Source organism: Sceloporus occidentalis, unplaced genomic scaffold (assembly GCF_023333645.1).
Source record: "Sceloporus occidentalis isolate IW3139 unplaced genomic scaffold, rSceOcc1.0.p SCAF_3, whole genome shotgun sequence".
In the NCBI taxonomy this organism is placed as follows: Eukaryota; Metazoa; Chordata; class Lepidosauria; order Squamata; family Phrynosomatidae; genus Sceloporus; species Sceloporus occidentalis.
Window position 1 is genome coordinate 117,614,338 of NW_028316983.1, and position 14,736 is coordinate 117,629,073.

General features: G+C 41.2%; 1 protein-coding gene across 5 annotated transcripts in view; it reads right to left on the bottom strand.

The window, feature by feature from the left end:
- Positions 1-97: 97 nt before the first annotated feature.
- Positions 98-14,736, bottom strand: part of ABL2 (ABL proto-oncogene 2, non-receptor tyrosine kinase) — a 65,753-nt gene continuing 51,114 nt past the window's right edge. For 2 of the 5 annotated variants that reach the window (XM_089515945.1, XM_089515950.1), the window contains 4 exons: positions 14,361-14,513; positions 11,833-11,922; positions 10,279-10,533; positions 98-8,331 (listed from right to left, as the gene is read on the bottom strand). In XM_089515945.1, the coding sequence (XP_089372071.1) occupies positions 6,617-8,331; positions 10,279-10,533; positions 11,833-11,922; positions 14,361-14,513 (2,213 nt within the window). In that variant the 3' untranslated portion in view covers positions 98-6,616. The remainder of the gene's footprint in view (positions 8,332-10,278; positions 10,534-11,832; positions 11,923-14,360; positions 14,514-14,736) is intronic. The other 3 variants (XM_089515948.1, XM_089515947.1, XM_089515946.1) reach the window with 3 other exon arrangements.

Here is a 14,736-nt window from a genome sequence, read left to right on the forward strand (position 1 = left end):
CGGAACGAATTAATTTCGTAACCCGAGGCACCAGTGTAATCACATTCTCTCTTCTTTAGTCGCCCAAGTGTTACTCTAACAAAAAAAAAGGCATCGGTCAAACTGTTTGCCAATAAAATATTGCAACTTTTATTTAAAACAAAATGCAAATTGGCAAAAATCTTTGTGGAACAACAGCCAGAGGTAGCACCTCTAAGGGCCCTTATTTACATCAAGTTAACACTGTTTGCAGTTCACAGTCAGGCAATAGTGAGAATTTAAATTAGAAAAAAAAAAACCCTCAAATATATTATAACAAATGAAAAACAAAACAAAGTAACAATTGACAACACTGGTAGTGTGGGTTCTTGTGTGATCAGCGTGTTTTCAGTTTCAACAAAATTTATCCTCAGTGACTTCAACTATTCGCTAATAAGAGTGCTGGGTTCATTCGAATCCTTACCCCCCTTTTCCCCGTACCCTCCCCACTGCCCCGGATGCCCACCACTTGCATCGCACTCTCCCAGGCCCTTTCACCCTTGGCAATGACAGAAAAATTAGGCATTTCTAATATGCTACCCTTGCAGAACATGAGGAAAGGCCATATTTTCATCTCATGAACCATTACTGGGTTTAGCTGTGCAGAGCCAACTGCATGCAGTACTGAATTTGGAACAAGGGTTAGAAAGTGGTAGTTCATAAGCATGTTTGGTACTTACCTCACATTGAACACTTCTTACGCCTGCCTCACATGAAGGGCTAGGAGGAGTTTTTTAGGGCATCATGCTCCAAGGCAGAACTATTAGAGGGGGATTTGGTCAGCGTGTCTGGTTACTGCTTAGGACCAGTTTACTTACACTAATTATACTAATTCAGAAAAATCAGGTGTGATGCATTTCATGGACTGTTCCACTGAGGCTATGAGGAGACACAGTACATACTATTACAAATCAGAAGAACAGAAAAAAGCATGTCAGGAAGGCTAGGCTTGACTCCATTTCCCACAAATACTAAGTTTTGAATGCCGAGTTTTTCAAAAGTACTCCCTCACCCACCTACTCAGCGCAGGGAAAATGTTTAATCTTTTGCATTCTACTGAATGTATATAATAATCCCAATTACTGTTGCGGTATCTTTTTCACTTTAGATAAGAAGAACATAAAGGGACAATTAAGGTCTCTCCTCCCCTCCACTTTTTTTTGGGGCAAACACATGAGAATTTTGAATCAAGGAGCAAGGACTTCATACAACTGATGCCACTATTCATCCAGCCTCGGAGATTGTATAAACTTGCAGCTTTTCCAGGTAACAACCTGCTAGGAATGATTTCCAAGCTTAGTGCTTTCATCATCTACTGCAAATGGTAGATTTTAGAAATATCAGAGTTTGCTGTGAAAATAGTCCACAGACATAGCATGCTGCTGCACATTGACACCGTACTGGTGAACATATATATTATTTACAAACTTGCTATAAAAGCAGAGGCATTGGGCAAAGTACTCCTTTAAACAACAGTCCTGAATGTAAGTTATACAATTTTGCTCTCTATCAAGTCCACAGGTATCTCCTGTTGGCTGAGGCCTCTAGCAGATTCTTCTCAAGTGACTTGTTTTCCTTAATAATTATAATTTCCTCCCTATGATATAAACTTGCATTGCATTTTGTGGGCACATGGAATTTAAGGGGCTCAATGCCATAATTCCAGAAAATGCAAACAACAACAGCACTGCAGCCTCTCCTCCCAGCTGTTTTCCAGCAAAACAGTACAAAAGGATTGAGTTCCTGGTCACTGTTGCATCTACAAAGACCTCACCATTTTTAAATGCATGGCTTGTGATTTTAGCAGGGTGTTGCTACCATCTAATGCTGCATCCACAATCTCTCCTTCTCACCAGTCCCTCACAACCTCTCTCCATTTCAGCCATTAGACTATAATGCACACAGCTACCAAGAACCAGGAATAAAATGTAATAAAGTGGGGAAAGAAGACACAGCCAAGTCATGAAAAACACTTGAGAGGAAAAGTGTGTCTTTCTCCATCTTGAGTTTCCCTGGTGTAGATTATACACATAGATTAGGTAGGGCCCCAAAATGCTTTTGTCTGGAAGTAAAGTCAGTGGCAGCTAACCACAGGGTCATGATCAGCTCATTTCTAAAAAACAAAAGCAACGATTTGAAAAGCTTCATATTTTCACTTTAAAAAAAAACAACAGCCGCTGAACTCCGTCACAGAATGACACAAAAATATGACTTGTCCCTCACCTCCCTAAAGCAACATACTGACAAAGAGAGAATAAATCATAGTATCAAGCATAATTTTAAAAATCTAAATGGTTTAGATAAGGTCTAGACTTCCCCTTACTGTGTTGTATATTATTAGAGCTCAAGAAATAACTACGTTGAATATCTGAAGTGAACAGTTTTTCTCTCCTGAGAGCACTGGTGTTAAAAAGGATCAATGCAATTCAGAACACAACCTAACGTAAAATAATAGTTTAAGAAGGACCAAGATAATTAGCTGAAACAGAGGACAGTGTGCTCTTTCTAGAGCTCTGCATTGGATCTATAGAAAGGGAATGGTATAACAGTATTACTATCATGAGATACTCTCAAGCAGGAAGGGGAATGTGTCCAAAGTTTGTTTGGATGTTGAGGGGTGATGTAAGATACAGTACAATATCTGGAGGGCAACATGATACCCCTCACTGCTCTACAGCTCAGCACAATTGTGCTTATATGGGAAACATGATACTCCTCCCCCATTATGAGGCCTTGGCTGCCACTGCAGTTGTTAAATGACACCATGAATAAAATTCTGTTGAGAATAAGCTATGTCTATACTTTTAACATGTCCATATAGGATGGAACCCAAAATATTCCAACCATCCCTGTTCCTAGAGCTTAGATACACATTGGTGATCATTTGAGACGTTACTGCAGCTCTGAAGTCTGAGAACTGTGATGCTGCAAAAGACAATCAAGATTGCTCAGTATACAGTGGCTTCCCCACAGATTTAAATGTGAGTGATGGATAATTTTTGAACAGAAGACAGCTGAGGAGTGAGACCAAAATTCGAAAGCCCACAATTGCCCCTCATTCAATTTAGGTAGAACTGGGCCTAACATCATGGGGTGCTGACCAGTCATAGGCATATTCCTTTTCCCAGTGCTCCTTCACATCCAGTGGCTTCGAAAACATACTAGTTCACGAAGGAATGCCAGCAAAAGGGGAACAAAATGGAGATTAGAAGAGAGCCTGGCTCATTTTTGTCAAGGCACTCTCAGTGTGTTGACTGGAGCAGTATTTAAAACCAAGGAAAAAGGAACATGTCTGACTGCTATGATGACTTTATCAGACTTCTTGTTACATTAGCATCACTCTTGAAACTTTTAATTTTGTACAATTTTGTTAATATATTTAGTGAATACAGTATAAAATGATAGTAATTTCTTATGCATCACTGTCAAGCCTTCTCTAAATGCAACATTCTATTCAATGATGAGGAAGGACACTGAGTTGCTGTGTTTGGAATAAGCCAGAAGTAAATTTCTACTTCATTAATTCCAAGAAACGTTGCAAGGATCAAGATGAAATGTTGTTGGACTGCAACACCACATCCAACAAATGATGACTGCTGGTGTCAAAACAATGGCACATGGGCGTGCAGCAGATTATCTTTGAACTACAGAAGGCTAATTCATAATCATGCACAGGGAAGTAAGACACATTGGCCACCTTTCTTCCTTGCCTTTTTCACACATACACCAATAGCAATTCTATAAATGTTCTTACTTACTGAATCAAAATGGCAATGACACATAAGAGGGACGTTTCCACAGTTTGAAAAAACTTTTAAAAAACCTTAAGGGAGGGAATACAGGAAAATCCCCAAACAGCCCAATGGTGACTGAGCATGCTCTCAATGACCAGGGAATGCTGAATGGCTGTCTGGGGAGTTGGGGGTGGAGAGAATGGAGTGTATGGGAACCCTGGAAAGCAAGCCCTGTCCAAGGAAGGCTTCTCTTTCAAGGCACATGTTTCCCAGCTTAGTGACTGACTGCTCCTGCGCTTCTCTCTCCAAGATTCTTCGGGAAGGTTTACCACTCAGGAGAGACAAGCATGAAATCTATGGAGGGAGAAATATTCAAGATGTGTTTCCCCACTTTTCATTTCATGCATGTAATGTGTAGCCAGGCCCTTAACCTCCATGTGCCCAGTTTTGATTCAGTGAGCCTGGATTGTGAAGCAATCTGGTCCCTTTAATTTTTCCCCAACATCATGCACCTATTAGCGCAGCAAATAATTAGTCAGAGTTAATGACATTCTCATTCTCCCACAAACTCTGGGAGAACATTGTTTAAACAGAGAAAGCCCCAAAGACTGGCAAATGTACATCCATCCACCACTGTCGGGGGCTCAATATAAAAATAAGTCACACAACATAATTATTTTAAAAATCGCAATACTTTAAATTAAAAAAAAAATTGCTAAGTTTAATCAAGTTTAAGGTGCAGAGCACATCAGACCCTGAAAAATATTTGACCAATGCTGCTAATGCAGGCTAAGAAGGTACTGATAAACATGGGTGAAAATTTGAGCATGGCGTAAAAGGGGCATACCGGTCCCAAGCAAAAACTCCCTTCCTCCCCAGCAAGTAGATCTTGGAAAGACATCTAGACTGGTGCAAAATAACTTTTTATGTTCATTTGGTAGGTTTTGGAGAACAAGCATTTCCTTCCCAAACATTATACATTATTCTCCACAAAAACCTGAAATGCTTTTATCCTTTCAGTGTACCTAACTCAGCTATAGCAAAAAGCAGAAATACAGCTGTGTCAGGAAAAGATTTTGACACACTATACTGGACAAAGGTCCGAGGTTTCATGTTTTTGTCTGTCTTAAAAGAGATGTCTCACGAATAGCAGCATATGGTAGACTTTAATTACACTATACAAATTAAATCAAACAGGCAGATCATGTGTGGACATTAAAGCTGGGAATTTCCTGGAGGGAGTGGGAATATCTGAAATCAGAATGGGTGACCAAGGTATGCCTCCTACACTTTACCTGGCAACAGTGGTCAGCATGATAGGGGGCATCCCCCCCTCCCCCTCATTCAAACAGTTTGTTATTGCAGATGCTCCACATTGGTTCTCAATTCTCTCACTTTAGAAAGACTGGGGCAACTACAAACTGGGCATCTGTGGCATGCAAGACTATTTGTCTGATGGGAAAACAGTGAGCACACAGACCTTCAGCAAGTGAACACTGTCATCTACCAACCCCCACATCTCAGCCCTGGACTGAACTCCAGAATTTGCTAGACTTTTATCACACTCTCAAGTGTACAAAGGGAGAGGGGGCACACTTCCACCCTGCTGTATTGTTCCCTCCAGTAATGCTACATATTTAAGGGCATTTCCTGGAAAACCAAACTGTATATTGAAATTTTGAATAGGACAAAATATCTAGATTTGAGTAAGAATGTTCAATGTCACCACTGAAGTCCTCCAGGGGCCTTTTTGTAATCCTAACAGTAGACGCTATGGCCTCAAGTGCCCCCTAGAAGTGTATCTGGATTAGGATCAGCGTTATAAATAAGGAATGTAGAGAGCAGCATCAGCAGCATTTTGCAGTGCCTTTGATCCAGGGGTTAAGGCTTATTGAAGGAGAAGGAGCCAGTGTTGCACCAAAGTTCAAAAACAGACAAAATTTAACAGCTTTTAGACATATGCTGGTTAGATTGTGCTACAGCCCCAAACTACTGAAGTGATTTCCAGATTAGACACCTATGCTACACTACCCAAATGGTGATGATAGCTAGTTTGAGTGCAGGCTGTGATTGTGTGAAATCCAATTGCAAATCTGCCCAACTATCACTGCAGATGCTGTGAGGGAGTGAATGTGCGAGTGATAAAAAATGTGAGGACAATGACAAAAAGGGATGTGTTTCATACATCAGCTCATCTTTTGTTTTTGCATCTCTGATTACAGCAGCAAAATGAACTGTGGAAGTTCTTCCAGGTGGGCTAGTGCATCAACTTCCTGAAGTTCCAACTGTCGTTTTAATTCAATGATCTTTCCCAAGAATTAATTTATTCCCTCTTGAAAAAAGGTCTGTCAACTCCACTTTCGATGGAGCCTGTGAACTTTTCTGCCAATATCTCAGGAAGTCAAAACATGCAGTAGTGCAGAAAAGGAACCCTCGCCCCTCCTTCAATAATTCTGGTCAGTTGGGTAGCATCACAGAGCACAGCAAGTCCTTCCAAAACAAAGGCCCTGTTGTCAATGTTTCAACTTCCTGGAAGCAGAAGGAAAGCACAAGCTCTCCTTATGCAGGTGCGCTTTCTAGCCAGAGCAAATTCTTAACTTTCTGCCCTTCTCAGCTGCAACTGTCTGACCACATGAAGTTTGGAACCCTCCCATCTGCCCCATGTATTGAGATGAACCTGTAAACATGAGAGCTCAGTGATCTGAGGTACTTCACATAAAACTTACTCAAGTATCAGTCTCTCTTTTCATAATCATTAATGGAGAAGAAAACACACATACTCACATATCAGAAGTAGTCATCCTGACCCTTCTCCCTCCCACTTTGTGTACATTTTCCCTCCTAACCAGATTGTTTGACAGTAGCTACCTCTGGACAACATCACTGATTTCTTGAACACAAGACAATAAGTTATTAAGTACAGGACTCGCCCCAGGCACGCTAGCAGCCGTTGAGGACACCTGCAGCTCCTGCAGGCTGAGTTCCAGTTTGCTCACAGCTTCCCGGAAGGCAAATTTGTTGCGTGTTTGGGGGATGCAGTCCACGTAGCCTGAGCAATAATCTAAGAGCTGGTGCCCTGTGTCCACCAGCTGGCTGTTTGTGGTGGGCTCTGCAATGGCACTTGAGAGAAGGTCTGCACATTCCAACAGTGCCTCTTTGCTGATTTTGTCTGCTGAGATTCTCTCTGCTGTCTGTTTGGTCTTTCTCAGCGCTACTTTGGCTCCTGCTGTGCCATTGGCCATTTTGGCAGGTGAGGAGGATAATAACAGAGGCACTTGAGGTGGAGGCATAACAGGCCTTCCAGCTTTCCCACCAGCAGGTGCCGCTGCTGTCTTTTTGTTGTTCTCATTGGATTCCTGCCCCTGCTGTACCAGTGCTCCGTTATTCAATTCATCTGTTGTGTCTGAGCAAGCAGCAGGCTGATGTAGGAGCCTCATGACTGGTGGTGGTGGTGGAGCACACTTTGGCTTTATCCGTCGGGGCCTGTCCCTGTCACTGGTAGCAGTGACCTGATGCTCAGATAAGAGCTTGAACCGATTCCCCTGAGAGTCTGTGCCAATGAGCTGCACCTCAGCTGGAGTATGCTTTAGAGTGGGAGAGATGAGGACGGGCACTTTATGGTTGTGAGTGGTTGGAAGTAATGCTGCGGCCTTCGCTGGAGAAGCCCAGCCTGTTTTCTCTTCACCTTCTACTGACCCTTGCCATGTCCCACTGTTCTTCTCTTTGCTCTTCAGGGTTGCTGTTGATGTTGACCCCTGAGAATCCTTCTCTGAAATAGCCATATCTACAGAAGGGATCTTGAGGGGAACAGCTGTAGCACCTCTTGACAGAAGTTTGGCTTTTGGTCTGTCTCTGGTCAAAGTAGGGACTTCTTCACACCTTTTAGAGAGTAGATCACTGGGCTTGCTTGTGTTCTCCTCTGGCTGAGAGGAAGTGGACACTGTTCTTTCCAACTGGACTTTGGATCTGTGGCAATTTCTGGGAAGGGTCATCGCCATTCTCTCCTGCTCAGGAAGACCTGAGGACATTGAAGATGTTGAGTTAGACCGAGGGAAAGGCTTTGAAGTTTCTTCAGCACCAGCAGGCCTCCCAGCTCGTAAACCCAAAGTCTTTTTAATCAGCCGTGGGGTGAAGAAACCTGTGATGCCTGACCATCCACTACCAGTGCTCGTGCTTCCACTACTGCTAGTGCTGCCTCCACCACCACCATCATCACCACCATAGAAGTTCCGCTGTGCAAAGCCCCCAACGTAGCACTTGGATGAGCAAAGGTTCCCATCCTGCTGGGAGGAGGTGAAAGAAAATCCATCAATATGCTGCAAAGGACCAGCTCCTGAAAAGTTACCTGTCAACTCATACTTCTTGTGAGGCTGATTTTCCATCTCACGGAATGAGCTGCTGCGTTTTGGAGGTGTGGGTGCATTTTTCTTCTTCATGAAGGAGCTAAAGAAACCACCTTTCCTGTCTCTAGTAAAAGTTGTCTCTCTAGTGTCCTCTAGCAGGCCACCAGGTGACTTGTCTCTCTGCTTGCGAGGTAGGGCTGGGGATCCACTGGTCTGTTGTGTGCTTCTAATAAAACCTGGAGAAAGGGAGAGAGAATATACACTTTCCACTATGGTGTCAGGTACTTATGAAGACTGGAGCTACAATTCAACCAAGCAGTTTGGCTACTCCAAATAACCTTGTTGCACATTGTCAGAGGGCAGATACACAGAGTTCTAATTTCCCATAGATATTAACAACAGCTGCAGGCTCCTACCCATATATTCGTCCACAAATTGAATTTTTTTGGACAATAAATTGGATAAATCCTGAATCAACTTATACACACATCAATGTGTGCATAGTGGCAAGATCTAGGACCTTTTTAGCAGCTTCAGCTTCTTTGTTCCTTCTCCAGGAGGTGTTTGCTAGGAGTAGGCTCCCTGGAGGTCCCTACAAAACCACTCAGAGTGATTGCCACAGAAGCACAGAAAAGCTGCTACAGTGGAAGGGTTGATGCTATTTTAAAAGTTCTCTCAGGACAGACTACAATGACAGCAGGAGACAGAGATACTACATTAACCTGTGTATAAGTTGATTCAGGTTTGGGGATCAATTTATTGCCTTAAAAAATCCAACTTTTAGAATGTGGGGACCTTTCAACTCTATCCATGTTTGCAATCCAATGTTCTGTAACCTCAGTGTATTCAACAGAGCAGTCAGCCACTTTCTGCATAGCCACGGTTTACATTTTATCTTCTTTTCTTAACCTGAATGGAAGAGTGTACACTCATTTCACACATTTTGTGAGGACTGTGAAAATAATACAACTTTCCCCACATAGGCATTCAGATTGCTTAAAGCCTTCTATTCAGTTATAGATGCTTTCTCTGGAGAGAAAAGGCAAACCAACTTATTCTTTGCTTAGTTTTATAAATATTTTTAAAATTATTTTTGCTATTTTACAGATATGGAATGGATTTAATATAGGGGTAGGGAACATTTGTAGTCCCAGGGACTGAATTGTAACCCAGGAACAATTGAGGGAGAAGGTCTGGTAAATACCAGGTTCTCTTCCCACCTTTCTTCTTCTCTCCTCAACCTGTCCAAAACACATATTTCAGTCTTCTTTGTAGAGAAAGGCACGGGGCACTATGTCTCTATCTGAACAAAGAAAAGTTGGAAGACCAATGGATCTCCATCCCTGAGAACTACTTCCTATTGTTACATTGGAAATGTAAATGGCAAAATGCATGTGCTGCAACCTCCACCCTGTTGCCTAAGCTAATTCTTATTTTCTGAAAAATGTAATGGTTACAAGCTTACTTGCTAATTAGCTTACTTGCTGTTCACCGCTATGATCTTTGGAACAGCGGTATATAAATAAAACAAATTATTATTATTATTATTACTATGTATGGAGTGCTAATGGAGTGGTACAAAGTTAGATTTACCCAACTCTTTTTTTTTTTTTTACATTTTGTTTTTCATGGCAAACAGACAAGGAGACAGACACAGTTACAAAGTTAGTTCAATCTGATCTTATAAAATGACTGTAAGTATGAATGTAGTTACAATCCTTAATTCTCTTTAAACTTTCTCTTTTCTCATTCCTTCACCATATTTGCATGCTTAGAATAGTCCACCATGTGACTGATCCAGTATCAGTTTGTTTCCTTTGACCACAAAGAACAACTGTGTCTGTCTGCCAGTGGTATGGACAATGTAAGAGGAACTGACTCCCCACTTCTCCCTACAACCTCTCATGCAACCCTAAAATCTGTTGCAGAAAAGGTTGGGGGATCTTATAGAGCACAATGGCCAGCAAAGCAGGGAAAGGAAAGTTTTGTGGCATGGGTGACAGTGACAGTTTGTACAGCATCAGATGTTCTCAATGAAAGAACGACCCTTACTCCCTGCTCCCAAAGAAGAAGGTGGTGCATTCAGCTCATGGTTAGTCTTTTCTTGGAAATAGAGCTGTCAGAGTCCAGAATGTAGACCCTGAATAACATGTTTATGAAGAAGCATTACCCAGATAGCATACCTGGTGCAGAGCTGGAAGGAGAATGCTCTACAGCTTCCTGGGTTCCTTCAATATTCTCTTTGTTTTCTGCTTGTTTTTTCAAGGTCCGGGTTTTAGAAGGAAGCATGGGTAATCGGGGCAAATATGGAACTATGGATGAAGAAGATGCTGTCCTTCCAAGTTCTTCTGCCACTTCTGTAAGAAACATCAGGGGAATAGTTGGAACAGAGAGCAGCAAGGGAAGAGGAAAGCAGATCTGGGTGCTAACGAGAGGCACTGGACAAGGGAAAAAGAAACATCACTGAGAGATTCAGCAAGTATATAAAGGGATCAACGTTAAGCGTCTCAAAATGCCAAAACAACAACACAATTGTATGAAAGAAACAAGAACTGAGCACTTTTCCTCAGTCAGGCATTAACAGAGACCAACAAGTTGAATGGTATGGCTTTACAGAAGCAAAGTGCTCCTCCTTGATAGAAACAGAAATCAGAAGGGGTAACAAATTAAGAGAGAATTTAAGAATGCAATCCGGTTTGGGCTACTCATCTTTCTAAGTCTTGTGCAATAGGGCGGCTATATAGGAGGAAGCAAGACAGAATGGAAAGCTGATGTGTGTACGTGTTTGTGTGTGCATGTGTGAGAGAGAGAGATTGAGAGAGAGAATGAGAATATGCACGTGTGACAAATTCTGAGTATCTGTGGGACAAATGCTGCTCCCTCACACTTCTGGATCTTGTAAAATGCTGGCTGGAGAACCAGGACTCTGTTCTCCCCGCATGATATCCCTTTTCTAGGCAGAATATGAATCATGCCATAGAAAACATCCACTTCTTGTCATGATTCTGAGAAGTAAGGGTAATGGGGCTACAGTAAACATTTTCTGAATCACTATATTTCTTTCCTTTTCACTGACAAAGGGGCTTCCTTTTCTTAGCACACAGAATGGAGACCAAGTGACCTTGTGATGCAGGAAGACTGGTCTCTACACTAACAACATGGTCTTATCACTCTACAGCCATTTTTACTGGTTTCCTGCTATTGACAAGCAAAAGGGGAGATGATGGGTGGGGTGCAGCCAGACATCAGTCTTCAATTCACACAGTCCCCCACCTTCTGCTTCACAGGTGAAGGGATAACATTTAAACAGCTTCAATCATACTTGTGAACACTCTGTAATTTTATGCTCAAATATGGGAAATAGGTTTATTCAAATAATACTGAGATTAGTCACAACAGAATTAAATCATGTCTTGGTTTGTGAAGTGAAGTTTGAATAAGCCAGTTTCCCAGATTCAAATGTAATAATACATGAACAATATTCTCAAGTTTTTCCTGTCCCATACAGGGAAAATAAAGAAGGGGCAAGTGTACAGCGACAGACTTCGATCTGCTTGTGTGTGTTATGGTGGAGTGTTAGGAAAGAGATTTCCAGTAGAAAGCAATTAGAAGAAACACAAAGCACTATCAACTGTTAGAAATGCAAGAGGAAAAAAGAGCTGTACGTTTTAGCATTTCGTTTAAGAAGAAAAACAAGTACAGAACACTGAAAGTAAGGAAACAATAAGTATTCTCACCTTCAGAGATGCTGGAATCATGGAACATAGTTTCAAAGGCTTGATGAGTCTCAGCAAATGAAGGCCTGTCTAGAGGGTTCCATTTCCAACCTACCACATAAGAGAAGCAGAAGAGAAAATAATGCCATCACTCCAGTGATGCACACAAAAAGCATTTGCCAGCAATGTACAGGAACATTATAGTCCATATTATGCAAGAAGACCTGCTTCCACTATTACTTTTTAATAGCAAAGTTCTTGAGAGCCTTGTCATGATCTATCACTTTTTTATAGAACACAAAGGCTTAGAACAGTGAAAGGAGCACAGTTTAAAAAAAATCGAACAAGCATTAATTTGGTCCAGAATTCCTTCTTCAGTCAGCCAGAGGTCTTTAGGAAGACCAAAAGCAGGGCCTGAAGGCAACCTCTCTCCCTTTGTTCTCCCCAAAATCTGGCATTCAGAGGCCTATTAATCAAGGTGAAGATCCCACCCCTCCATCCACCATCATCCAGAGAGGGGGAAGGGGAAGCCAGCTCCATCCGGCCTTCCCTGAAAGAGGATCCCACCCCTTCATCCACCATCATCCAAAGATGGGGAAGGTGAAGCCATCCCGCCTGGAGGGAGTGAAATGGCAGGCCCAATGCCATCGGGCCTATCCTTAAGATATAGAGCCTTCCCTCCAGTCCATCTGCCTTGGTCCAGGCTCAGAGGGAAAGATGAACTCCAGAACCTGATCCCCTTCTCCACAACCATTCCCTTCTCCTTTTATGTTTTGTCTTCTTAGATTGTAAGCCTGAGGGCAGGGAACCGTCTAATCAAAAGATTATATGTACAGTGCTGTGTAAATTTACAGCGCTATATAAATAAAGCTTAATAATAATAATAATAATAATAATAATAATAATTTAGACCCATGGGAAAGGCTACCCATCTTCCTTCAATTTGTCTAAATCTGTATTAAAACCAGTTAAGATAACGGTAAGGATTTACTGCACTATGGCAATAAATTCCATAAATTACATGATACACAAAGTATGTTGTTCTATTTTCTCTGAATTTACTGTTTATCAGCATTACAATTTCTACTGAAAGAAACAAGAAGAAAAAAAATCCCCTCTATTCTGTAGCAATGATTCACTCATTATTTTCCCACCCTTTTTCTGAAAAAGAGCTTGCAGTCTAACATCTTACAATTAAAAACTTACAAAAGTGACCAATTAAAATGGAATTAAACTATTGCAAAATTAAAACGTATCATTTATTTAGAATTAGAATACAATTAAAAAGATAAAAGCATTAAAAAACCACACACATTAAAACAACACACCACCCCAGGACGTTCTTTAAAAGATTTGTCTTAAATGTTAAAAACATGTATTGTTCTATATTCTGCTATATCTTTACTATTTTTTATTATATTTCATGATCACAATGTGATTTTATATTGGACAGTAATTCCAGTGCTCTTCTTTTGAAGAGAACGGTATATTTTGCTATTAATATTGTACTTGACATTTGCAATCCCTTCCTAATAATTTCAAAGAGTGGATTTGTACTTTGCTCTATTGTGACACACACAGCTGATGTTTTTGCTGTCCTTTCTGCCATCACACCAAGACATTTCTTGTGAAATCATAGGCAATGTAGATTCATAACAGCATATGCATATAGTCAAGGTCCTCACCCCCCACCCCAAGATGTACTTTGAGTGATGGAGACCAAGGTTCAAATCCCAGCTGGGTGACCTTGGGCAAGTCACACTCCTTCAGTCTCAGAGGATGGCAATGACAACCCTCTCCTGAAAAACCTTGCCAAGAAAATCCCATGATAAGTTCCTCTTAGGGTCACCATAACTTAGCTAAGATGTGAAGGCACACAACAATTACTGTTTTGCACATACTTACATTCAATCTTCTCTATTATTCTGATGCACATTCTAGAGAGATCCTCTTAGGGTTTTACTACTTTAGGTTTAGCATAATCTATATATCTGTCTATCTGTTGACCCAAAAAGCAGATCCAGTATCAATTCTCAGGCACCCTTCCATCATCTTTTCCTTTCTGGCTTTTGGGAGGGCCCAGGAAGCTACAGTGAGGATGCAGGATAGGAATGCTCCATTGGCCAGCATTCCACTCATACAACTTTTAACCCAATTCTATGTTTTAACAGAAGCATGATTTCTAGGATCTTTCCCACTATACAGATGAGATCATGAATTATGCTTTTCTTGATGTTATCAAATCCACTGTATTTGGCAACATGGGTATTTCTGCAAGTCTGCACAGAAATTAATGTCTATGGACCACACAATCTGCTGCTTCTGTTATTTTCTTTACAGAATACATAAACTAGCAATAGGTCTCCAGAAATTGTTTGCAAACAAGGAAATTGTGATGTGCTACAAGGATTATTGACACATAAAGATAAAACAATACATGCTAGTTGATATAGTAGGATAGCAAGGTCTCCAGCTCCTTCTACATTTTCTCTTACTACCTAATTTTGCATTTTGCGTCCAGAAGTAAAACATAAGAACGCAGTACTCACATGCTCTCATGAGTTCATAGACCTTTGGGGGACAACCTTCAGGCTGCTCCATTCGATAACCCTTTTCCAGCAGATCATAAACCTGAGAGAGGTCAATGCCAGGATAGGGTGACATTCCATAGGTGGCAATCTCCCATAACAAGACTCCAAAGGCTGCAAATTAAGTAATGTTATTTTAAGCCTGGTGTTTCTTCATCATTTGTACTAAATTATTTGACTACTAGTTAGAAAGGAAAATAAAACTTAAATGCTGAAGAACACTGGTTGGTTTGGCTGGGGTTTGCTTTTTTGGATATGGCAACCTAACTCAGATGGAATATATGAAGCCTTATCTACTAACAGGACAGAAGGGAAAAAGTCAGGCCACAAAGTAGGG